General features: G+C 44.0%; 1 protein-coding gene across 7 annotated transcripts in view; it reads left to right on the forward strand.

Annotated features, from left to right (window-relative positions):
* Positions 1-26,137, forward strand: part of tjp1b (tight junction protein 1b) — a 50,091-nt gene that overhangs the window by 18,303 nt on the left and 5,651 nt on the right. For 4 of the 7 annotated variants that reach the window (XM_080504555.1, XM_080504549.1, XM_080504552.1 and 1 more), the window contains exons 2-24: positions 11,985-12,041; positions 12,585-12,709; positions 12,831-12,933; positions 14,004-14,319; positions 14,685-14,791; positions 15,210-15,378; positions 15,487-15,631; positions 18,197-18,330; positions 18,919-19,024; positions 19,238-19,388; positions 19,934-20,042; positions 20,132-20,351; positions 20,550-20,734; positions 20,849-20,944; positions 21,044-21,126; positions 21,222-21,432; positions 21,547-21,647; positions 21,745-22,095; positions 22,436-22,666; positions 23,767-24,624; positions 24,980-25,071; positions 25,347-25,562; positions 25,673-25,809. In XM_080504555.1, the coding sequence (XP_080360681.1) occupies positions 11,994-12,041; positions 12,585-12,709; positions 12,831-12,933; positions 14,004-14,319; positions 14,685-14,791; positions 15,210-15,378; positions 15,487-15,631; positions 18,197-18,330; positions 18,919-19,024; positions 19,238-19,388; positions 19,934-20,042; positions 20,132-20,351; positions 20,550-20,734; positions 20,849-20,944; positions 21,044-21,126; positions 21,222-21,432; positions 21,547-21,647; positions 21,745-22,095; positions 22,436-22,666; positions 23,767-24,624; positions 24,980-25,071; positions 25,347-25,562; positions 25,673-25,809 (4,294 nt within the window). In that variant the 5' untranslated portion in view covers positions 11,985-11,993. Of the gene's footprint in view, positions 1-9,370; positions 9,468-11,984; positions 12,042-12,584; positions 12,710-12,830; positions 12,934-14,003; positions 14,320-14,684; positions 14,792-15,209; positions 15,379-15,486; positions 15,632-18,196; positions 18,331-18,918; positions 19,025-19,237; positions 19,389-19,933; positions 20,043-20,131; positions 20,352-20,549; positions 20,735-20,848; positions 20,945-21,043; positions 21,127-21,221; positions 21,433-21,546; positions 21,648-21,744; positions 22,096-22,435; positions 22,667-23,766; positions 24,625-24,979; positions 25,072-25,346; positions 25,563-25,672; positions 25,810-26,137 lie in introns of those variants that run through there. The other 3 variants (XM_080504550.1, XM_080504551.1, XM_080504554.1) reach the window with 3 other exon arrangements.

Consider the following 26,137-nt stretch of genomic DNA (forward strand, 5'->3'; position numbering starts at 1 on the left):
CTCAAATACTTTCTGGTGCCTAAATTTTCACGGGTAATATTTGGAGATGACACAATCCATTGATTGGTGCTGGGCCACTGAAATATCATTGCTTTGTCACACGTTCTTTGCACAAGTTCTTCCGAAAGAATACGAAATTAAAAGTCCACATGTTTCCACGGCACCTGTAAATCCCTTGGTGAACAACTCGGTCGTTTACATTATGGTTAATGCTCCGCTTGCACAGAAGCCTGCCTGTATAAATCAAACCAATCATAAATCCCGATGTGGCATAGAATTGTCAGGAATGGAGGGAGGGGTGCTTGCAGGATTTTCAATATGCACCTCCTTTTTTTTTCTCACATGCAGAAGCATCCCTTATCGCCACTGTTTTTCCTTTTGGCTCCGCCGTCCTCATTTCAATCACTGTGATGAAGAGGAGGCGGGGAGCAGGTCAGTGGCTCAGCTTATCAGCACATTCCTGCCCTCTTGTGCGCTCTGTGTGGGGCACTGATAACTTCCACGGGGCTGATTGAGTTCAGGAGCAGATTTCCTGCCCCGTGTGTTCAGGACACTCTTCAGGCTCTGGTTCCATTCACTGACTCGAGCTGTGGAGCCTTGGACGTAGATTTAGCTCACAGTGAAGCACCGTCCTTCAGTGAGTATCTAAGCCTTTTGGGTTTTTTTTTTTTTTTTAAGAATTTCTTTCCTTTTTGTGGCTTTTCCATGTTTTATGGAACATACCATTACCATACACATCATTTTAGACTATACATTTTTAATGAATTGCCTTTTTTTTTTCCCCTGGGAATTTAATGCTTTCAATTTTTAGATGCAACTGTTTACAGCGTAAACATGCTCTAAATAGTTGCCATAAATGATCAAGAAGTGCCTGCTTGGCACAAAATCACTGACAGGTACAGTTATCATCCATCTGGTGAACATTGTGCTGCATTAAGCAGCTAAACGGCCAGATAATTCCCCAGGACTGGTATTTAAAGTCATCCAAATGAATGACAGTGTCCCTTTGTGACTGCTGAGTCGGTAAAAAAAAAAAGCACCAGCCTGCTAGCAAGGTTGGCATATACTGTAGGTTATAGCACAGAAGCTATAACCTATATATAAGCTATATATATAATATATGTTGATTAAACGGCCACAATATAAAGTATAGGTACTTTGATAGTCTCAATACAAAATGGTTGTTGTATCTAATGATGCCTGTCACTGTTCTTAATTAATGGTACTTTCAACACTGTGTAAACAAAAAACAAAACAAACAAACGCCCTCAAGACAACAGGAAGCACAACGAAACAGTAATCTGACAGAGAAGACTGCACCGCAGCCACAGTGTTGGGCAGAAAGTACACAGCTCATACCGACGTCAATATTATGAAAGCTAATGCAGTAATAACAGCTAATTATCATGCTGTCTCCAACAGTAATTTGGAAAGTTGTTAATTACAGTGTCAACAGTCAGCCTTAATGTTTAGCACATTAAATAAGATTGGCCTGCAGACTGCTTCCATTTTGGAGTGTGGAACCCGACCGCTGCCGCTGCTGCTGCTGCAGCATTGAACACTGGCATTTTTTTTGTCTCAACCCGAAGGTATCCTTGGCTTTATTTATCAGACGGAAATATTAAGACCAGCCAAACATGTTGTAAAAAGTTTGTCTGTTAGGAAAATCGCTCAAAATACTTGTTTTTAAAATGCAAAACTGAAAAGCAGACACTTGAATTCCTATAGGAGAAAAGAACCCGTGTGCTATTTAAAGCCAACTGATAATACACTTCTTCAGTATTAAGAAATGAAACGCTACATCCAGCAATGTTGGCAAAACTGGCACTAACTGCAAGTACGTTTCATCGTTTAAAAGAATATTGATTTGAGTGTTTGAATTATATTTCAATAGTTATTACAATCACCATATATTACTAATGTATTTGAGTAATTATCAAGACATTCTGTTCAGTGACTGAGTTCATGTCCTGAACCAGATAGCTTTGCTTTAATTTTTTGTCACTTCCTTCACTCTGAATTTGGAAATGTTGACAACGTCCTTACATTTTATTGCGTTTCGAGCCTCAACCTAAGCCACGATTTTTTAATCTGTTGCACATACTTTGGTTCCTCAAAACATAGAACTGTTTTGACAATCATACATTGATTGGAAAAACTATTGTGTATTTCTGTCAGGGTGGTAAGAAAGATACAATAACAATGTCTTTGGTGGAGTTGTGGTTATGGAGTTAAGTTTTGCTGCATTATTCCTCAGATCCAGGCCACCACATATTAGACTCTCTCATTGAAATGTTTAGAAATCCTTTCATGTAACATTTACAAATGCAACTATGTTCTAGATAGATAGATAGAGAGCACTTTATTAACCCCCAAAGGGAAATTCGACTGTCCAGCAGCTCATCAGAAGAAAACACTTCCATTCACACACCACTCAGCACTGTTAAGGTAAAATAATTAATTTAGTAAAGTGCAAAGATGGTAGGTTTAAGATACACATAAAAAGTGATAAAAAAAAAAGTGATGATTAAGATTTGTTGGGTGAGTAAGTTCAGGAGGTATTAAAGAGTCTTATTGCAGCGGGGATGGGTTCTATGTTGTAAAACTGTATTTAGGTATGAAATGAAAGATTGCGCATCATAAGCATGTCGCCACACACACACACCTGCAGTCTGCGGTCATGTCGAGTATAAATGAAGACATAATAGCAGCAGAACTTCTGACTTGTGATGTTTTTTTTGTTGTTTTTTTATAATGCCTCCTTGCGTAGATGTGGAAATAATTAATTTGGCGGCTGGGAGACTGAAGAAGGTGGAGAGACCAGGGCATGTATGGAATCTGTCACCGCTGTCAGGCTGCAGAGAACCGATGTAAATTAAACTCGTCCCCCTTCACAATGGGTGTCCTGGTGTCTTGTCAGGCTTGTCCAAGCTGATCATTATCCTGATGGATTTCAGGACCATCGTGACTGTCCCACTGTGCTGGTGAATGTTATCTATAAGAGTGTGTGTGTGTGTGTGTGTGTGTCATATATGGACAACAGTGTGCATCGGGCCATTTGTTTTTGTGTTGAATACGTCAACTTTCACTAATTTGTCATTTGCTGAGCTCAGAGTGGGATAAACTGGCATCATTGGCTGTTTTTTACTTCACTTTTTGTCAACACGTTCCTCCTGGAGTCACTTGTGGTGTTTTTATTTGTTGTTGTTTTTTGTTTTTTTTTAAATACTGATGGAGATTCTTCGTGTTCCCTTGTGGCAATAAGTACAAAACGCATCTTCACAATACCTTTTTTTTAATTATACTAAGCTTGATGCCTCGAATCTGAAGTATCCCAAGTCTCAAATCAACTGAGGTTTCATTTAACTCAGGAATTCGACGTTCGGCCTGCTTTGCAGGCCCCAGCAGCCCTCAGTCGCAGGAGAGTGAATTTAACATTTTTCTTTCTCGGGCAATTTTTATTTATTTATTTATTATCTTCTCTTCTGTCATTGCATTTTGTTTACTTGTCTCGTGTTTTCAGTGTGATGCTTTCCGTCTGTCCCTCTGACAAACAAATCTGTATTTATACCATGTAAATCCGTCCCCGGCTGAGTCATCTGTTTACTTTGTCTGGACGCACGGCGCATTGATGCTGGTTACCACTGATACGGAACGCGCTCGGAGAGAGAGAGAGAGAGAGAGAGAGAGGGAGAGAGAACTGGGGGAGATGGAGGCATGCAAATGATGCCCTCACAGCGGTCTTTAATAACTGTCTCATAAACGTCAGATATTTGATGCGGAAGAAGTGGCCAGTGACGGGACGGTAAAAGGAGGTTTAAGTGCACGAGGCTGAGGAGACGGGTTTATGGCCAAACGTCAATACAAAGGCTCCCTTCGCTTTATACAAGTATAACCTTCACTTCATGTTGTCGAATGAAGTGTTGGATCAACAGTGTTACTGTTTGGTTTCATTGGGTTTCCCCAGTATTACCTGGGGGGGGTTGTCCTATTGTGTTTCCCTGGTGGCGATGTGGGAGAATACACCTCCGTGAGGTCAACACGCAGTCTTATCTGTGTACGCGGTTGGCACACAAGTGCAGATGTTTGAAGTTGCCGCAGGATAAAAATCACACGTTTGTGCAGCCGTGCAGTAAAGCCACGCAACAGAGGGAGGCATGCAACTCCTGAAGTGACTCAACCGCTACAACACACCGAGGCACTACTGACCGCTTGTCGACCACACTCCCGAAATGCTGCCGGATCGTACGCGAGCCACAAACGTGCAATTGTGCTTCACCAAACACGCGAAATCTCAATAGACAAACGTTGCAGTGGTCCAGGTGGTTGGCGTCACTATCAAAGTCCCCGCTTTTTTTTGTCTTCCACCCGGCCAGACATTGGGCTGTAAGTCAGCCTCCTGCTCCTTTTTTCTTTCTCTTTTGTTTTATTTTCCACCGCAGATCTCCCGCACATTCAAAATGGCCCTCGAAACATTAGAATTGTCTCAACCTACAGAACAGATTTTAGAAGAGTTCATCGGCACACACCAAATCTTAACTTGTGCTTGTGATGCTATAATTTGTCAGATTCCAACTCTACATAATGTGAGTTAAATACTCAAGCGTATCAGAGGAAATAGTATGTTTTCAGATCTTGGTTGTCTCGTGTTCCTTTTCCCCATGATAGAGAAACTTTGAAAAACGTATATTCATTACACATAAACTCAAATATTTGAAGTCTTTTCAGTTTTCTGTTTGTCATGAATAATTCTTGTAATATAAGACAAATGTTTTCCTTTTTAATTGAATGCATCATGAGGATTGTACGAAGGCAAACAGAACCATGAACTCTTGAATAATCAGCAGATGTTAACTGTGTCGAGTAATAACGGGCCACCCAGTGAGAATAGATCATCACTTTAATGTTGTGGTACAGTCTTTCAATCTAATGACCTTGCTTTATAGCTTGCTATGTACTGGTCAACATTGGAGCTAGAGTTTTTATTATTGGTACTGCACAGTCAGGATGGCCTGCAAAGTTGACTTGATTAACTTGTTGGGATGCGTTCTTAAAACTAAAATTGCAAACAAATGGAAATTTACGACACACGGGTACATAAGAGGCAATTATTTAACCTTATCTGGTGTGACAGTGGTTGTACAAACCTCATGAGGAAGTTTGTAATAAATGACTAATAACTGTTTTATTTCTCATGTTGCTTGATATTGCGTTTCACCTGTTTATGAAACAGTTTTAATCTGACATTTGTGTAAAGATCACATTGAATAGTCGCTGTGGTTTTTAGCTGTAAAGTTCAAAGTATGTTGTTGACGTGATGCAGCTTTACCGGCTAACTCTTCTGCGGGTGTCACTGCCGCCGTGTACATAATTTATGCCTATAATGCAGCTCACCTGGGGGAACGGCTACGACAACGTCCCCCCCCCCCCCACGCCGAGCAGGTCGGTGGCTTGTTCTGCTCTGGCAGCTCGAGGGTTAAGTCCGATACAGCAGTTTACACTGCGGATGGATGTTCGCTAGTACAGAGGAGTCCCATGCTGTAGCGGAACTGCAGATCCCGCACAGATCGCTGCCAAGCCGGAGGGGATTTGCTTCGATCCCGTGAGCTTCTAGCGGGGGGAGAGAGAGAGAGTTGGGGAGGGACGGGGGAAGATGCTGAGAGGGGACGTAGACCCGGGCAGGACGGAAGAAGCGTGGAGGTTGTAGTTACGGGCTGTATTCTGAAATCCCTCACCTGTGGTCGTAATTTCTGTTGTTTGAGAGCTTTAAAAAAAAAAGAGAGAGAGAAAGACAGAAAGGAGGAGAAGGAGGAGGAGGAGGAGGGTGGGGGCAAGTCCCTCCCAGCACTGATTGGTGCGGTCATGCACTGAGGCTGCTGATGTGCGTCTGCAGGAATCTCCTGCTGGATTTACTGGAGACGAGCTGGAGGCTGGAGAAGCTTTTTGTCCGTGTCCTCTTGTTAGTGGCCAACATGAACCGATGTAAGTACTCATCTTCTGTGATTCCGGTGTCATCTTGAATAGTCACGACAGCGCAAAAAACACGTGCGGCAAAAGTTAATTTGCGTGACGTCGCTCGTCTTAATTCTGCACGTCTGTCCTGACGGGAGAGGCTGGCGATTTAACTTTTTTTTTTTTTTTTTTTTTTTAAAAAGCTCGACTTTACCGGTTCGTGTGTCGACCTTCCCGCTGCAGCTCCTTCATTAGAAGTCCGCAGTCCATTGCAATGTGCAGGGTGTCACTTATCTCTCAAGGGATCCCCCTGACTGGTGTGAAAACATGGGCCCTCATTAGCATTCGACTGTATCGTCAGAGGCCGAGGAGTTTCAGCAGTTGTCAGCACTCCCCAGCACATCGATTTCAATTTTTGAAGCGATCAATCATCTTATTCTGCTTCTTTGTTGTGTCACTGCCAGCAGCCACACTGGACGGCGATCCTGTGGTTGTTTTTGGTCTCTGGCTGCGATGCAGTTTTCAACATTGCTGTGGGAGAAACATTGCTCTATCCCCCCAGGATTTAGTGCTTGTAAGACTTTGTTGAGCAAATGTTTGATTTCCTGCAGGAGACTCTGACTCAGTCAGCGTTATTGGTGCAGATCATGACTGGTCCATCTCGAGGAGGGTTCTAATTTAGATCATAAATAAGGACACTCGAGAACAAAGTCTTGTGACGTCTCTTATAGACTCTACAGTTGACTTTACTTACTGTATGTTACCCCAAAATCCGTGTTCAGATGTCAGATCTGAGTGATGAGGATCAGCTAAATCTACAGTGAAATGTGTAATTCAGTACCACTCCAAGAAAACCCGAGTATCACGAACAGCGTTGATGCTTTGACGTTAAAATAGCTGCATTTGTGCTCCCCTGGCACTGTGACAGATTTGTGAACGTGAGCTTTCTCTCTCCGTTTTGTCCAGCATCACACACGAATCCCGCAAACGGACACCGGAGAGAAAGTGAATGTGTTTTCTTTGCGGAGATGCAGCGTTTTCGTTTCAGTCGATCTGTGGCATTTAATATAACAAGAGGTTATTAAATGCTCCACGGCGTGCATGCTGCAAGTTTCCCTTAAATCACTCTGTTGCAGCATCACAACGGCAGAATTAATGAGAACTATTTTTAGCCCCTCCGGTCCCGGAGCGGTCTGAATTGAATAAGGTACTGCCGTAGCCGTTAAACCGTACTACAGCAACAAAATCTATTCCCTTTGTCGGAACGTTGGAGCAGCCCAACATGTTCGCCTTGTTATTTTCTCAGACGAAATGGGATTTTCTTGTTTTTTTGGTTTTTGCTGAACAGAAAGTAGTGGAGCTTTAATTTCAATGTTACTGTCAAGCAAAAAACTTCTTTTTCCTGGGTCGTGTGAGGTTTGTGTCGTGATGACTTATACAAGAGTGTTTGCCTCCAAGTGGGAGCACTGATGTTCAGCTTTTATACTACTTAATTCATCATTTACATCATGTATGCCTGAACACACTGCTATTTGTAGTTTAGCCCAAACGCTGCTTTTATGAGGCATATTTGTGGTCAAATTCTTACATTTTTAACTCACATAGGTTTTGAAAGTAAATGGAGCTCCAGGTTTTACTACAGTGTTGACTGACTGTTCTTGTTGGTCATTTCATCACTTTGTACACACACACCCTTTATGAAATTTCATTTGGAATTGTAACAACATTTTAGAACTTGGCGAGCCTTTCGAAAAAGGAGTTGGTTTGTTTACATTTTAAAAATGAGCACTTGACCTATTAGAAGCTCACTTTAAATCTGACCAACAGTGATTTCCACTATGTTCAATGTCAGTGGCTCAGGTTTGCGCATATCAAATGAGAGCAAAAGTGAAGTTGATACTGACCAATACATGTAGAAATATACATCATCTTGAAGAGAAATAGTAGCTGATTGTGATCCATATGCTGACCAGACGACTTAAGACTTAAAGGTGGACACATTGCAAGAAAAACTTGGAACAATTCTTGTGAAATTTTGTGTGCGCCTGACAAGTATCCCCTCCATTTTTTTGGTGCTCCCAACAATCCAACGGAAGAAAAATATATATATATATTTAAAAAAAAGACTCCTAGGATAGTAATCTTTGTGTCTTGCCTTGTTTCACCAGAAACTGCTTCTTAATTGGGTTGTTTTAACTTTGTATGAGTCTTTTAATATGTTTTTTACATGTGGATATGTACCTGACATAAGAATGGCTTCACTATACAATAGATTGTATTCAGTAGTGCTTTTTGGTTGTGTTGTGTGTCTATATATATATATATGTGTGTGTATCCATGTATTGGCCATGGTATCATAACTTTTACTTGTATTGCTTCCTGTTTGATGAAGCACGTTGACAACTATCATTGCTCAGGCTACAATCAAGCAGGCTAAAGTTTTTTCAAATGGTAATGGTCATTTTGTGATACATTGATGAGGCAAATGATAAACTACTGTGGACATTGATCATTAGTTTCACCCCCCCCCCCCCCCCCCTAATGGATTTCCCCAGTGGAAATGAAAGGTTTTAAAGATTTCCGGTGGATTACTTGATAGTCATGCTATCTTTATTTTTTATTTTTTTCTTTCCTGCAGGGCAACAAAATAACAGCGGGCCTATTCATGATGTTGTTTACCATTTGTGTATTGACACAGACACTTTTCATTGGCGCTTTGTGGTCGTTTTCCCCCCTCTCAGCTGTGCGTTATCTGTCTGTGCTCAAATCCATCTGTGTCATGGTTCTGGCTCCCAAGTCGCCGGCTTGTAATCCCCCCCCCCCCCCCCTCAAGCGCTACCCGACCAACATGTTGTGTCTCTGCTGTGGAGCGCCTGCCAGCCCTGGCTCTGGATCGGAGCGTGAAGCTTCTCTTGGCACCAGTCGATCGTGGCCATAAAGGGGCGTACACAAGAGTGTGGCTAAAACTCATCAGTCGCTGGACGTCAGCTTCACTGCAAACTGTACACAGGAAGAGTGTGGAACCCTTGCACGTCGCAGAAGCAATGGGACTCCAACTTTGTTTTTGTCCATCTTGGTTTTTTTTTTTTCCCATTGAGATAAGTATCATTTACACTGAATGGGACATTGAGACTGTGGTCGGCTTGTGGGATCAAGTCAAACGCGAAGAGAGAAGTTTTTATTATGTGTGCTGAATTTCTAGAAAAAGGAGAGCTTGTTAAGTTTTTGACAAATGTCAGACCGTTATAGCCGCCTGTGTTAAGACGCTCGTGGCGCAACAAGCAAGTGGCATTCATCTGAAATGTCCCAAAAAAAGAACAAAAACTGCTGCTTTTGTTGGAGTATTAATTCAACCGTGTCTTTTTTTTTTAAACCTCCCACAGCTGAGAGGAACCTTCAGACACGTCCTGAAAATGTCAGGCCACTTGAACAACACCACACTGTTCCCTCTCGGTTACCAGAGCAACAAGCGCTGCAGGAGGAGAAAGCAAAATTACATCCCTTCAAAGTGAAAGGTGTGCAGGGGGAGAGACAAAGGAAGAGAGAGGGAAGAGAGCAAGGACCCAACTCAATGGGTTCTGTTGCTTTTTTTTCCCTCCAGAAACTCAAGTTTGACTTGTTTTTTAGATTTCCTCTTTTAGTTTTGGCCCATTTTCTATTTCGGTAATTTTGTGGCGATCTAAAACTTGTACGGTCGGATCAACCATAATAAGAACTCCCCAGTCATTTGCCAAAATACAAAATCACTTTTTGTGGCATTATACTGCAACTCAAGCCCCAAAAAAAATCTTAGATACTTTCAGTTACAAAATATAAACTGAAAAGGAGTGTGAAACATTTTAAAATTTCGCAAAATGTTGAACTTTTTTCGCCTCCACACCTCCCCGGTGCTGACCAAGAGTCCAGAAAAAAAAAATCCCCTGAAGACCAAAGTTTCCAGTGAGAGAACTGCCTCGGTTTCCACCAGACTTGTTAAGATTCAGATGCCCTTTTTTTTTTTTTTTTTTTTTTTTTTCCCCCCCCCGCCTCCCGCTTAAGTGCAGTATATTCATTGTAAAAGGCCAGTGGGAGTTCCCTCCTTCAAACTTTTGTTCAGCCTCGTTGTGTGAGCTCAAACCATAAGCGGCTTGTTGGGTTTGTGACAGTTGCTGCCAAGCCGAGAAAGTCTGGGGCCACTTGTGGCGATTTATTCAGCTGCTTGTATTCCCAGACGCCAGCTAATGTTTGGCACTTGGCCGCCAGGTCACGACGCGTATAAGGACAGCGTGTTTGAATGAAAGCCGGGTGTGCGAAACAATAAGCAGAGGCCAGTTTTCTAGCCAGCTGCCTCTGGTGTTTTGGTACAATAACTCGGCTTTATACTACCATGTTTGCTAACGTTGTAAATTTGTCCATATTCTGCCTTTGGCTCAAGCACAGTTCATCCATTGTTCTCACTCGGTTGGACTCGATAGCCATACCATTAGCAGTGTTGTCGTGCCGTTGGTGCTGCATATTCCTCTTCAGCTTGAAGCCTGAATGACACTTGCTGGATGTTTTCGGTTTTGAAGCTGCCAACATGGCAGCAGTTGAGGGTGCAGGCAGAAGATCTGCATCTGCTTCCACAGTGATACGAACTTCCCTTCGCTCATCTTTTTGTCACAGTTCAATGTGCCGCGCCGCGAGATCTGCGATTTCCGCATAGGTGGCCGGACCTAAGGTTGTTCCAAGGTGTCAAAGGAATTGCAAGCAGAGCGGGAGGAGAAACGTGTGATATGTCTCCCCCATTAAGGTCAACAACCAGGTTCAATTTACATGACAAATGGCCGTTATTGCACTCGGTGCCCCTGATTTTCCTCCAAAAAGGGAAGGATCTGATAGTATTTTAGATGCAGTCTTTAAATATCTAATGTGTCGCGGTAGTGCAGGCGAAATGGTACAGAAGCAAAGATGAGATGAGAAGTTCTCTGTGGGGTGCAGAGGGCCGTGTTAACCTACAGCTGGAGGACCGACCTTCATCTTAACCTTCTGTGATTAATGGCAATGAGATTTGAATTCTCGGCTTGGTTTCATTGTGTCTTAACAAAAGTGTTCTTCTTTGCGCCATTTGTATCCCAAAGCCCACGAGACGTCTTTCTCTGGCCCTGCTTCACCTTTTTCCCCGTCTCACAGTTGATCGTGTGTAGAATGACAAAGTGTTATCGGTCTCACTGCAAATCTGCAGCGGCGTGAAAACAAACTCCTTAACTTGCTGAGACCTGAGACGTGAGACGTGCTTCTTTGAATGTTGCAACCACATGTACCAATTCTGTCTTGGCTGCCAATGGCCTGGGAACACTGGCACTTCTTGCTGCACCGACTTTAAAGCCTTATAACCTGTTTGTTTTTGTTTTATTGCATCAAATCATTTGAATAGTTTCACCCTCTATTTCATTTTGTCATTATTTATTCCGAAATAGTCAAAGGAAAAGGCCGGGCCCCACACTTTAAAAAAAAAACACTGGTCAAGTCAGTCTGTGAGCTTTGCAGCAAATAAAAAAAAAAATAAAAAAAATAAACTAAGCACCCACGGGGAGTTGTTATTTAGAACAAGAGCAAGCTAAAACCTTGCACTGTTTTACCAAGTCAGCATAATTATTTTACTGCTGTGAAAATGAACATATGTGCTAATAAGCAACAATTGACACACTATGAGATCAAGTTGCATCATGGAGACAACATTAAACACTATTTTAACAGTTTTATAAACTTTAATTCTACTCAAGTTGCTAAGTGGGAATAATTTGCCTGAACGTTTAATTGTTAGCGCATCATATAATTCTTAGTGTGCAGTTTATAAGAACAATTTATTATTGTTTTGTAGCACAAAGGAGGTGTTGAATTAATGAATCTGAATGAAATCAATGTGGTGTTTTGAAAGGGAACTCGTTCCCATGTGTGTGCGTGTCCAAGAAACGGACAATTGTGTTTTCTCTCGCCCTATTTTGTCTTTGATGATTTATTTCTCTGCTTTTTTTTGTGTTTGTTTAAAGATATGCATTTCTGCTTTTCAGAGTGCAGCAATGGAGGAGACAGTCATTTGGGAACAGCACACAGTAACACTACACAGGGTAGGTAGCCTGTTGTCTGTTTCTCCTCAAAATCTCTTTACTCTGCCTGTTTTGCCTTTTTTTTTTCCCCCTCCCGATGCATGCACTTTTCTTTTCTGCTATTTTCAACATCATCTCCTGTCCAGCGTGTGCTGGATGTGTACATGGCTGCAGGTGGACGAGCAAAGTTATCACAGAGCTCTTCCTCTCCGTGATTCATTCCCAAGTTGTTGTTTTTTTTTGGCTGCAGATCCTAAAAAACGAGCTCCAAATGCAGCATCAGCATATTTTTTGCACACATGCTGCACATCTACTAAGCAGCTACTGTATGTGCCTGCTGTCTGCAAAAAAGAAAAGAAGAAGAAAGAAATACCTATTCAGTCACAGCAGTGTGTGGTTTTGCGATTTATTTTTCTAAATTACCTTCCTGAGCTGTGGTTCATTAATAGTGTTGTTCTTTCTGTTCACACCTGTAATACGCACGAGCACCAGCTTTTATTTAACAACCAAAAAAAACTAACTGTGTACTCTTTTTTTTGTGTGTGTGTGTGTTGGACTGTGCAGGCACCAGGGTTTGGCTTCGGGATAGCCATATCAGGAGGTCGGGATAACCCTCATTTTCAGAGTGGCGAGACCTCCATTGTCATTTCCGACGTGCTGAAAGGAGGCCCAGCAGAAGGCCTACTGCAGTAGGTCTTGTTCTTTGGCAATCCTCGTCAGATTCACACGTGGAATTTATTCCTGGCTTTTGAGAATTATCCTGCCGTTGAAAGACTGCCTTTTTTTTTTTCTTTCTTTCTTTCTTTCTAGGGAAAATGACAGAGTTGTTATGGTTAATGCGGTCTCCATGGACAACGTGGAGCATGCATACGCTGTCCAGCAACTCCGTAAAAGTGGGAAAATTGCCAAAATTGTGAGTGTCAGCAATCCTTTTAATTTTTGAATTTGTTTTTCCTTTAAAGCGATCTTACAAGAGAAGTGACAAGTGCCCAAAACCTTTCAGACTGTTTAAAAGAGGGATGTCATATAGAGTGTATATGTTGGGGTTAACCGTAACTCGACAGTGAGTGTTGGATTTGCCAATCCAAAAGAAAGCAATAAAAGACCAAACGAAACCCCCCAAAAAATGACAACATGAGTGGAAGCGGCACACTGATGGCTTTTGATGCCCTTTCTCCACTTGGGACCTAATTTGTTTAATGGTCTTCTGCCTGTTAACTTGCACAGACTTCACTCTTTTCAACTCCCACGAGAGTGTAGAAACGAGTCCCACTGTAGGAGAAGACGATCAATCATCCAATAAATGTTAGTAAGCCTATATAAGGGCTTATCTCCTAATTGAAAGCAAATCTCAATCAGATAATATTATTAAATAAACAAGGGTCCATCCCTGCATAACAAAGAAATATTGTTTTGAAGTATTCAAAGGAGACGTTGCCTTTAGCAAGTTAATGAAGGTTTTTTTTCCCGTACCACACTGGGACCGTTTCAGCAGGACCACAGGTGAGACCTTGGGTCCAACTCAAAGGAAGCCCTGGTGTAGTCTGGAGCAGAAGTGACCAAAACGAAAAGTATGGAACGATACAGATATACAAACACATGCTTGTGTCAGATTTCCCCCCCCCCACGCCCCTACCCCCCCCCTTTACCCCCGTGGCAGCTAAGTGCGTGTTTCAGGCACTGTCATTAAAATAGTTCGACTTGACACCACAATTGGATTCCCATTTCTTCCTTTTAATTATTCATCAAGCATATCAGCCACCTGCCATGCCGATGGCATATATTATATGTACTTTTATATCATGTGCACTTTTACTGAGAGGTTACAGGGCATAACTGGCAACATTTTTAGAATTTTAAAGTCTGTCAAGTTTGGCTGTTAACACAAAACTGAAATGACTTCCTGTTAAATTGACTGGTAGACAAGCTCATGGCTATTGTTTTTTTCTTCTCCTTTTCTTTTCTTTTTTTCCCCCGGGTCAGACAATTAGACGGAAGAGGAAGGTGCACGTCCCCATGGGTCGCCTCGGGGAGAGGGAAACCATGTCGGAGCACGACGAAGAAGAGGACAGCTACGACGAGGAGATATACGAGACGCGGAGCGGACGCAGCGGCGCGTACAGCGGCGTGGGCGGAGCCATGGGCCGGCGCAGCGGGCGGAGCAGTGGCCGACGGGACAGGGAGCGCGAGCGCAGCGGCTCGCGGGAGAGGAGCCTCTCCCCGCGCTCGGACCGCCGCTCGCACAACCTGCCCCCGCGCCCTGCCAAGGTCACGCTGGTCAAATCCCGCAAAAATGAAGGTGAGGCTCACAAAGTCGGGGATGCAAAATGTTTACAGGATGAGGAAACTCCTCTTTTTTTTTAAATTCATTTGATTATTACCAGGCAGCCTCATTCTTTTTTTTTTTTTTTTTTTTTTTTTTTGGAAGAGAATAAAACATTAAAATCAGCATTGGTTAACTGCCAGAGTAAACAAAACCTGCCAGCTGCAGCAAAATCCAAGTCAACTCAAGTAAATCTAAGTAAAAGAGCAATTAATCTTCTTTTAATCAGTGGCGTTAATCCCGGTGGGAGCAACAGCTGTCGGCCGAGCGCGGTCAGCGTGTCGTTTGTCACGTGAACTGTGTGCTAACATCATCTTTGTTGCTGTCGTTCACTTTGTAAGCAGAATATGGCCTGCGCCTGGCCAGCCACATCTTTGTCAAGGACATCTCCCCCGAGAGCCTGGCTGCCCGGGATGGCAACATCCAGGAGGGGGACGTGGTACTGAAGGTAAGCTGGAGGGGGAGCGTCATAAAGAACTATGAAGATCATTGAAATCATGTTTGTTTGTTTTTTTTACTGTATTTGTGCAGCTGGTCTGGTGGTTTGTATCTACCGTAGTGTTCTTTTTTTTTTTTTGTCTAATGTCGCAGAACAGCAAGTGAAATCTCAAGTTGCTCTGAATTTTCTGCTTTTTGTTAAACATTGAATAAAGATGCTGTGGTTTTAGTTTCATCAACTGCTCACACTCGAGTTCAACCATTCAACTCTTTTGTGAGGAATCAGTAAATGCAGATCATTGGATGTTCTCTTGGATCAAAATGTAAAACATGGCGTCATTTTATTCCAGAGTTTCGATTCATATAATTTACACACAAAAAAATTTGTCATGCCTAAACTAACTCGCCTTGTTTTCTTATTGTCTCAGATTAATGGCACAGTGACAGAGAACCTCTCCTTGATAGACGCCAAGAAGCTGATAGAAAGGTCAAAGGGCAAGCTAAAAATGGTTGTTCAAAGAGACGAGAGGGCAACCCTGCTGAACATCCCTGACCTTGACGACAGCATTCCTTCAGCCAACGCCTCGGACAGAGACGGTGAGAGCAGTGTGCATCCGGCCCGAATTTGGTTTGGGATTGAAAGCCGGGCTTGTCGATGCGCGTTCCGGAGCGCGGCCGCTGAACGGTGGCTCTCGTTTTGATCAGACATTTCAGATATCCATTCGCTGGCATCTGACCATTCCAATCGATCGCACGAAAGACACCGCAGCAGCCGATCACGCTCCCCAGACAGACGATCGGAACCCTCAGACCACTCCAGACATTCACCTCCACAAATCAGCAATGGAAGGTAAACATCTCATCACACTTCTGTATTTTAGGCAGCTATCAAGAAATGAATGCACTTCATAGTCTTGCTTATGCAAATATTGTGGCTTAGAAAAGTATGAATACACCTTTACTCTGACCCCATCTAAATACAACCTAGAGCCTTCAGAAGTCACCCAATTAATAAATATAGTCAACCTGCGTCCAATCTAATCTCAGTATAAATCCAGCTGCTGTGTGAAGGCCTCAGGCATTCTTTGGAGACCATTTGTGAACAAAGGCAGGTCAGGGGTGTCAAGTTATAAAAAATAAAAAAAAACTAACAAAAAAACAATTGAACAGGTTTTCATCCCAGATTGTGTTTGGGTGCAAAGTCTGAAAAAGACTAGACTGGGTGGCAGTTCACCTTCCAGTAGGACAATGACCACATCCAGCAAACGCTACAGTAGAAAGTGATGGATCGATGAGTATTCATGTGTTAGCATAGCCAAGTTAAAGTCCAGAGCAAAATTTAATTCAAAATCTTTGACATGACTTGAAAAAAGTTGCTGTTCACTGATGCTCTTTGTCCACTATAGAGTATTCTTTCTGGAGCAGTTCAAACAATCGCTATCACTGAAATATTCTATTTAATATCAGGGTTTTTTTTTTTGTTTTTTTTCAACATACATGCTCGAGATCCCTTCATTGCCATGGACACTGTTGCCTAGTTGCATGACATTTTGGTATGGAAATAAATCAGGGGATTAACATTCAAGATCAAGCCGGGGACGAGTTTGTACCTTGACCTTGATATTCTGATGCTTTTTCTTTGCTTTTTCTTTTTGATATTTCTCTTTTCTTGTTTTCTGCTGCTGGAACAGATGAATTACCAATTGAGATTCATAAAGAATAACTTTATATTTAACTGAATGAGAAAGCAGATGGGAATTTGAAATAACTCGTCATTTTCAGCTGCTTATAACTTAGACAAAAAGTGCACATAAGCTGTAATTGATGCCGTCGTAATGTCTTTGTTCCCACTTGTTTAAACAACCTTTATTTCTGTGTTTTATGGTTGCGAAGGACTTTCGACTTTATGTTTGTCTTAATACTGCCCATTACACCATTCAGCACTTCTTTGACTGTAACCTTGTTTGAAAGTACCTCATTAATTCCTAATTTAAACTCGATAGAGTAGCGGAGTTGTTGCCCTTTCACTCTGCTCATTGACCCGTGGGGGGGGAGAAAAAGTCAGCTGTTAAGCTTGCAAATGAGTCGGTCTTGGTTAAAATTGGGGTTGAGAGCCAGGTCAAAACTTGTTTTGGAGTTCAGAGCTTTTACATCTTAAACACGATGCCATATGCCAGCATTGTCATATTTTTCCTCTCTCTCTTTTTCATTTGACTTTTCTTTTTTTTCTTTTTTTTTTATCCTTCAACAGCTGTCGAATACTGTAAGTTTGGCAACAATTCCCCTCTGTAAATATCAGTAGCATTGACTGTAAATCCCAAATAGATGTAGTGCAGTGTAGTATGTCATTGTAAACTTTTTGTCTTTGAGAAATGATGACTATGTACTAGTGTTGTTGACGTTACAGCGAATGATTACATGATGATTTGTTGCTGAAGTGACAAGTCATCAATTATTCAGTGATGCCTCTCCTTGAGATGATGTGTCACTGGACCCTTGTGGCTCTCGAATGTTCATGATGACTAAAACCACATGCCTGGCACAATGACAGAATGAGTCTAACGAGGAAGTAAACAAAAGATCATCACAAACCACCAGTGTTGGCACGTGATTCCCGCTTTTGCCGCACAGATGTACTGATGGTTGAATCGACAAATCATCTGTTATACAAATTCACATTGGGGTTAAGGAAACAATTTTATTCTAATCAAAATGTGCAACATTTGTGGGGGTTTTTTTTCCTTTATTGCTTGTTTTGCTTCTCGTGAATTAAAAGGAGGAGACTTCCTTGTTTGAGCAGGATCTTTAGTGGCCGTGTTGTTACTCGGTCTGTAAATAAAACTTTCCCTATAAAGTTCTGCTACAGAATAACTGTGATTTTTTATTTAGAAAGCTATGGAGCCAGATCACTGGGGAGCAACCTTTCTAAGAAAAGAAAAATAATCATTATGTATCAAAAACGCTGGGATTTTGACAGGGTTTTACTACTATCTGGCTTATAAATGGCTGCCGGGTTGCCACTCTGTACTTGTGTACACAGCCGTAATGTTTCAAAACTGGCACGGTGGTCAAGCAAAAGCTGGTCTGGAGCCAGAGCCACGTAGTTGAAATCCACCTGGAGGACAAAAATTCACTCTGACACCTTAGATAAGCTGCTCCCAAAAATAGGAGCCCAAAAGAGTGGAAAGACAAAGTGATGACCTTCAAAGACGGCGATGCAGCCCAAGACTCTGTCAAGCTGTTTTCACTCACTTCTTCCCCGCCAGTGCACGTCTACTCAGGAGGAAAATGTTATGTTGCCTTCGGGCTCTACACCTGCAGACTGCAGTATTTATGATGCTGTGTCTTCATTGTTTTGAGGAAAAATTGCAAACACACACAAAAAAAAAAAAACCCATCTCTTTGGCATCTGCAGTCACAGAAGTCGTGATGACGACCGGCTCTCGAAGCCTGCCTCAACCCCGGCGAAGCTGGCGGAGGAAGTCCCTCTGCCCAAACCGAAGGAGCCGGCCGTAGCAAGAGAGGACAAACAACTCCCCCCTCTACCAGGTCAGACGTGTAACAATTAGCCGCTGGATCACGCGTGTGCATGCGCGACTGAAAATAAAATCAGAAGTTAATCATGTATTATTTGTGGGAATAAACCGATGTGGCGTTCTCGACCAGTCCTATGCAGCGGAACAATCAACTGGTGATTGTCAAGTTAATTCCTGCTTTACCTCCACCACCACCCTTTTTTTTTTTACATTTTTATTTTTGTTTTGTTTTGTTTTTAAGCTAAACTATCCAAAAAGTTAGATTCAGACGCCTGCTGAGCCTGGCTACATTTGCCTGGAGCCAAGTGAAAATAAACCATATGAGTTGATTGAGTCTGACATCCCTCCCCAGCCTGCAGCACTCTGCTGCCTTTCTGTTTGACCTCCCTGCTCAGGACTCTCTGTGTGTGTGTGTGCGCGCGCGTGTGCATGTGTATGCGTGTGTGTTTTTGCATTTTCACTATGTTATTCTTCACGAATATGTTTTTTGATTTGTGTACTTGAATTCACTCTGAACAATGTTTCTTCTGCAGTACTAAGTTGGGAAGTCAACTTCTCTTGTTTTTAAAGTGTGTATGTGTTTGTGTGTGTGTTCCTTTAGAGCCCAAGCCAGTGTACGCTCAGCCCGGACAGCCAGATGTAGACCTGCCGGTCAGTCCCTCTGATGCCCCCGTGCCAAGCGCTGCCCACGACGACAGTATCCTACGGTAATACTGAGTGCTTTATAATGCAATCACAGAATAAAACTACAGGTTACCCCGACATATAAAGCACAAGATCTATGCCCCGGATTTCACTGCTGTGATGAAATGTTTATTTTTCCGAGTTTGTGTCCTTTAGTTATTTACGAAGTCGACTTCTAACATGCTAAATGTTGATTTGTCAAACATAATCAGTAGATCAATTGTCTTCATCCTCAGGCCCAGCATGAAGTTGGTGAAGTTTAAGAAAGGGGAGAGTGTGGGTCTGCGCCTTGCTGGGGGTAATGACGTGGGCATCTTCGTAGCGGGCGTACTGGAGGACAGCCCAGCCGCCAAGGAGGGCTTGGAGGAGGGCGACCAAATTCTCAGGGTGAGTTACTTAATTTAGAGCTTTTTAAAATATGGATATTGTAAAAAAAACAAAATTGTATTGAAAGTTTCGAGCTGCGACTTTATAGATTTCGATCGTACGATATCTGATGGTCTGTTAAAAGTTGCGTCTTGGTGTGAATGCGTCCTCAAGAATCCCCCTTTTATTTTAATTTTTTATTTGGGAGTTTTGCACACTGACTGCTCCAAAATTCCTCAATGTTCATCCTGGTCTCTTAGCAACGGCCCCAAGGGAACACACAGTTAAACACTGTTTCCTTTCACTGTGTTTGTCCCATTACGCTCCCGGTCATATATTTCACTGTCTGTACCTAAACGCTCTCCTCCTTTCCACGGAGTATATTGAGGAATGGTTTGAGTTCTTGTAGGGAAATCAAAAAAAAAAAATTGCAGTTACCAGGATGAATGAATAGAGATTCACACTTTCAAAAATAAGGAAAAAAATAAATGTTAATTAAGTTTAAAAGTGCAGCAAACTTGATGTTTCAAAAGCTTTTAATAGAATTTTATTTTTTGTAATTCCAGGTAAATAATGTAGACTTTGCTAATATAATCCGAGAGGAGGCGGTGCTATTCCTTCTCGACCTTCCAAAGGGTGAGGAGGTGACTATCCTGGCCCAGAAGAAAAAAGATGGTAAGTGAAGTAAATTAAAACAAAAAAAACATAGCACTGTTTTATATTGGCCCCTGTTAATCCTGAGATTGGGATTCTGCTGCGTTCAGTGTATCGACGGATCGTGGAATCCGACGTTGGCGACTCCTTTTACATCCGGACACACTTTGAGTACGAGAAGGAATCTCCATATGGGCTCAGCTTTAACAAGGGCGAGGTGTTCCGCGTGGTGGACACCCTCTACAACGGCAAGCTGGGCTCCTGGCTGGCTATCCGCATTGGCAAGAACCATCAGGAGGTGGAGAGGGGCATCATCCCAAACAAGAACAGGTGATGGGCTCACGCCTGTTCCGCCTGTCAATTGCAGTCGATACCAACGCCTGAGCGAAATGTGTTTTATTTTTTTCTATCAGCAACCGTCCCCAAGTACAGGAAATATTGCAATTAGCTGTGCCAAGTTTTATGACTCATCCAATAGCTTCGACTCCAATAATGACCGTTTCTGTCCTGTCCGTTATCCGCCAACAGAGCGGAGCAGCTCTCTAGTGTGCAATACACTCTACCGAAGACTGCAGGAGGGGACAGGGCCGACTTCTGGAGGTTTCGAGGTCTTCGCAGCTCAAAGAGGAACCTGAGGAAAAGCAGAGAGGACCTCTCTTCCCAACCAGTCCAAACGAAGTTCCCAGCCTATGAACGAGTTGTTCTTAGAGAAGGTGAAATGGATAAAACTGCTCTCCTTTATGAAATAGCATAATTCTTATTCCAGGTTGACCAGTCTGTTAAGTTAATGTGCAATTGTTGTTGTTGTTTTTTTTATTTTCCTGCAGCTGGTTTCCTGAGACCAGTTGTGATATTTGGACCGATCGCCGACGTCGCTCGAGAAAAACTTTCGAGAGAAGAGCCAGATCTTTTTGAGCTTGCAAGTACGTTGTGTCCACATGTCGTTTAAAAACACGCCTGTGCTCAAGAGACATCTGGTCTTTATTTCCCAAAAACGTCCTCCTTTTCATCTTTTTCCCCAGAGAGTGAACCGAGAGACGCGGGGACAGACCAGCGCAGTTCAGGAATCATCCGTCTTCACACCATCAAGCAGATCATTGACAGAGTGAGCATGCTCTCCTCTGCCATCTACACGTACACATATACGTGTCGGTATTATGTTCTTTAACCATTCCTTTTTTGTTCTCCTGCTTGATGTAGGACAAACACGCTGTGCTGGACATCACCCCTAACGCTGTGGATAGGCTGAACTATGCTCAGTGGTACCCGATAGTGGTTTTCCTCAATCCTGATAACAAACAGGGTGTAAAGAACATGAGGACCAGACTGTGTCCCGAGTCCAGGAAGAGCGCCAGGAAGCTCTACGAGCGAGCCATTAAGCTGAGGAAGAATAATCACCACCTGTTCACCAGTAAGTGGCCAGGGCATGTTAAAACAAATTCGAATGGTAATTGTCTTTTTTTTTCTTCTTTATTTTATTTTAATCTTCATTAAGTAATAACTTTGTTCACTGCTCGCCCCTCAGCAACCATCAACTTGAACAATATGAATGACGGTTGGTATGGCGCGTTGAAGGAAACCATCCAGCAGCAGCAGAACCAGTTGGTGTGGGTGTCAGAGGGCAAGGTGAGACTCCCTGCGTCTGTTGGGCGCCACTATTACAGAGTGCTGTTCGCTTTGATCGACTGGACCGCCGGTGACTGTTTTCCGCTGCTCTGCCCAGGCGGACGGCACCACAGAGGACGACTTGGACATCCACGACGACCGTCTGTCCTACCTGTCGGCGCCAGGCAGCGAATACTCCATGTACAGCACGGACAGCCGCCACACCTCTGACTACGAGGACACGGACACGGAGGGTGGGGCCTACACGGACCAGGAGTTGGACGAGACCTTGAATGACGAGGTCGGTCTGCCCACGGAGCCTGCGATCACTCGCTCCTCGGAGCCCGTGAGAGAAGACCCCCCCGTCATTCAGGACACGCCCGGTTACCCTGGATACCAGCACCCCGTGCAGCCTGACCCAGCCAGTCGCATAGATCCCGCTGGCTTCAAGATGGCTGCTCCACAGCAGGTAAAGTTCACTCTGAGCATTGCAGGCTGTGCCTGACAGAGATGGATGTATGGCTTAATGTTTGCAAAGTGCAAAGCAGAGGAGTAGTTTGTTAGTATTGAATGTTGTGTCCCGACCTGTGTTTTAAGATTAAATGTCCTTAGCCAACGACTAGAGATTTTTTTTTTAGAAGCTACCGGTATGTTTTCTTTTATGTCGACCACATTTCTCAAAGCACGTGGTCTGGCTGGTGTAAAAGTTGATAAAACATTAAGGAAGAAGATCTTGGTGTCGGGTTTGCTGTACTTTGTGTGCCCTTGGCTGGCTGTGTTTATAAATGTCTCTTAACGATACTTCACAGCAAGGTGAGGCTGCTCTGCCCACACCCTCGTTGCCTCCGACGGCGGTAGCAACCCCCGCTGCTGAGCAGCCTGTACAGCTAGAGGGTGTGCACCTAGAGGAGCCGCCTGCTGCAGCCGCAGCCCCTCAGGCTGACTCACTTAACAGCCCCAGTCCTGCCCCTGAGCTTAATCCGCCCCCACCACCTCCACTTGAACCCCACCCGTCTGGACCGCCTGGTCCAGAACCAAAGGTACCCGTTGTCTCACCAGCAGCTCGGACCGGGCCTGGGCCCCGCCCCCCCACCCCACCCAGCCTGCTCTTTTAACTGCCTGTCTTCTCACACACGCTTTCCACTCGCTCTCTGCATGACACGCCCACACTGTGTGACTCACTGAGCCCACTGTGTGCCTCTGGCTCCCAGAGAAAATGTGCGACCGGCTGGTCCACATGCACCACAGTGGGCTGGGAGACCAGAAGAAACTGGTACATCTGAGTCTTTTGACCAGGGGTGAAGACATCCACAACCAGCCCTAACTGTTGCCTCTTACTTCCTTTGCATGGCTCCTAATGTTTGGTTTTTTGGTTTTTTTGGGGTTCCTTTCAGCTTTAAATCTCTTGTGTAGATGAACGACAGTAGCACTTGCAGTGGCATCGTAGTGGGTAGATGTGTCATCGGTCGTAGTGCCAGTAGTTCCACGTTGCACTAGATGCAAACTGAATGTTTGTTGCATGATGAACGCTAACCTGCAGACAGTACCCTTCGTAGTAACATCCCCCTATGGAAAATACAAATATGACATCAGCACACTGCATTATGTCTTTTATGAAGTAGTTTGTTTTTTTTCCCCGAGAAAATGCCAACAAACAAATCTTCCATAGGAAGTACTCTAACTAGATTTTGCTGTCTACAGGCTACACATCATATGTTTGAAATGAGGCCTTTCAGAAATGTACAAATGACACGATTAACACAATAATTCTGAGACGCAATAACACGTGAAAGCCACTTGGATGAAAGACTTGGATTAGCATCATTCTTGAAAGGCATCGTGTCAAACAGACATTCAGGACTATTTTCTGAATACTGAACAGAGGTTTGCTTGTGTACCTGCACTTTGACTTGATGTTTGTTTACATGGTTGATTGGGGGAACTTTCTCGAACTATTTGGTTCATGCTCCATATGTTCAGTTCGTCGAGGTTTCCGTTTCTTTTGTTGTGATGAATTTAGTCTTTATTCTGGATGAAATACTGGCTGCTTTCTTTCCTTAATCTCGTTGGTCTGTTCATAGCACGAGCACGCGATCGCGTGAGAGATGAACTTGGTTGATCTCGTGCCATTTCTTCACAGATGTACAAGAAGGATCTGTACAATATGGAGGACCCGGTGCGAATCAACCATGGCCTGAAGCAGTCTTTGAGCTATAGTCACCAGCCACCGTACCAGGACAAACAGCCATACCGCGAATACGACCACCCGCCTTACGGTTACGACGGCGGCGGCTACTCGGAACCAAAGCCTCACAACACTGACTCTCACCTGCACTACGACAACAGAGTGCCTCATTACAGCGAACAGTGGCCCCCCTACGACCAGCAGACCTCGTCCTCCCAGCCCGCGGGCTACCAGCCGGGCCACCAGCAACCCATGGGCTACAACCCCCGGTCCCCCTACGACGAAGGGCCGGGGAGGGACTACAGCCCCCCTCAGCCGCGTTACGACGAGGCGCCGCCCGTGGGCTACGACGGCAGACCGCGTCACAGCAAACCCGCACCGATCCGTTACGACGAACCCCCTCCGGCCCCGGCGGGTTACGATGCCCGCTCCCCGTACGAGGCGGAGTCACACAGCTTCCCCATCAACTCGCCCCGGTCGCCCGAGCCTCCAAAGCAGTATTACGGCGACTCCGGCCTGCGGCCCAGCTACATGCCCGGGCCTCCGAACCGGGGCTATAAGCCAGGAATGCATGAGCCCGCCATGAACTCTGATTCCGCTCTCCCCCCACCTAAACTCGAGGCCCTGCTCTCCCCGGTTGAACCAGCGCTCACCCCGGGCTCCAAGCCCCTCCTCCCCCCACCCCCACGGGAAGACCTGGACGAGGACCCGGCCATGAAGCCACAGTCAGTGCTCAACAGAGTCAAGATGTTTGAGAATAAACGGTCGGTTTCTATGGACAGGGCGAAAGAGGGAGAGTCGTCAGTGCTCAGGGTACGTACAGTCTCCATTTTAAAGAATTAGGTAGTCTGTATTATGTACAGTAATAATGTTTTACATTAAACCACAAGTAGGACAAAAACACGGGCCTGCAAGCGTTCAAATAATTAAGCCAACTAAAGCTTTATCAGCTTTTATTTTCTCCTCGAAAACCTCCACAGCTTCTAAGAGGACAAACCATTTGCTTCAAATAGCTGATGGACCTGATAAAATCTGCATGGGCGTGTGTGTTTTGACCGACAAATGCTCGCCGCAGCACAAAATGTGTGCGCGCCACACTTTCTGTTCACGTGAACAAAATTCAAATGAAAGATGCTCTGAAGATGTGCTCGTGTTTTGTTTTTTTCAGCCTGCAGATGTTCCGAAACCTGTGAGTGCACCTGGCCCGGTGCTAAAAGCCAATTCCCTCAGCAACCTGGAGCAGGAGAAATCTGCCTATAGGTTAGTAGTCGTTCCTCACAGAACCCGAGGCTGCAGAGGAGGCGACCGAAGGACAACTGGCTTGATCCTGGAGAAAATCCTTGAATGTCTCCATTGTTATTTGAGCTCCACCTAGTGGAGGAGATTTGAAATGCAGCCTGTGCTTCATTTCATTATTAACACCTTCATATCATGTTTCTAAATGTCAGTATTTACTTGGTTTTTTTTTAACATTTTGAGCAGCTATCTTAACAGTTTTGTTTTTTTGTTGTTGTTTTTTCTGGTTTCCTCTGCAGGGCTCCAGAGCCACAGAAGCCTCACACAAAACCTCTGGACGACGTGGTGCGTTCAAACCACTACGACCCAGACGAGGACGAGGAGTACTACAGGAAGCAGTTGTCCTACTTTGACCGGCGTAGCTTTGACAGCAAAGCCATGGGCCAACCCAGTCCAGGCATTAACCGCTTCCATGACCTGCCCAAACCAGCTCAACTGTCTTACCCGTACAACAGGTAAAGCAGCACACACCTTGTGCCAGGCTTTTCATTTCAGCAACGGTTGAGAGTACCTTTATTTTTATTTTTTTATTTTTTATTTTAACTTTTGTTTCCACTAACTGCAGAGTTGAGTCTGTAGAGAAGGTGAGTCCGGTGGAGAAGAGGTACGAACCTCTGCCTCAAATCAGTCCCTCGTCACAGTACGGGCCCCCGCCACCTGCCGTTCCTCCCAACACGCTGCCGAAACTCAGCCCCAACGATGGTGAGTCCCCAAACTCGTTCCGCTGGTTTCTCGGATTCTTCTCTCCACCCGAATGTGTCAGAAACACAGAAATAGACCACTCGGCCTTCGTCACTGACAATAAAAGGTTCTCCGTTTTTTCTCTCCCCAGTATTTTTATTAATCCCCGTAATGTCAGATTTCTTGATTTATTAAAAAGGACAGTGCATATTATAGAACATGTACATTATAGCAGAGCTCATTTTCGGTACCACACCAATCGGGGTCCAAGATTGGAATCACAACATTTAATACATTTTGTCAATATTCACCAAATTGAGATTGTTTTACAACTGGCGGTTTTCTCTCT

This window comes from Blennius ocellaris (genome assembly GCF_963422515.1).
Source record: "Blennius ocellaris genome assembly, chromosome: 11".
In the NCBI taxonomy this organism is placed as follows: domain Eukaryota; kingdom Metazoa; phylum Chordata; class Actinopteri; order Blenniiformes; family Blenniidae; genus Blennius; species Blennius ocellaris.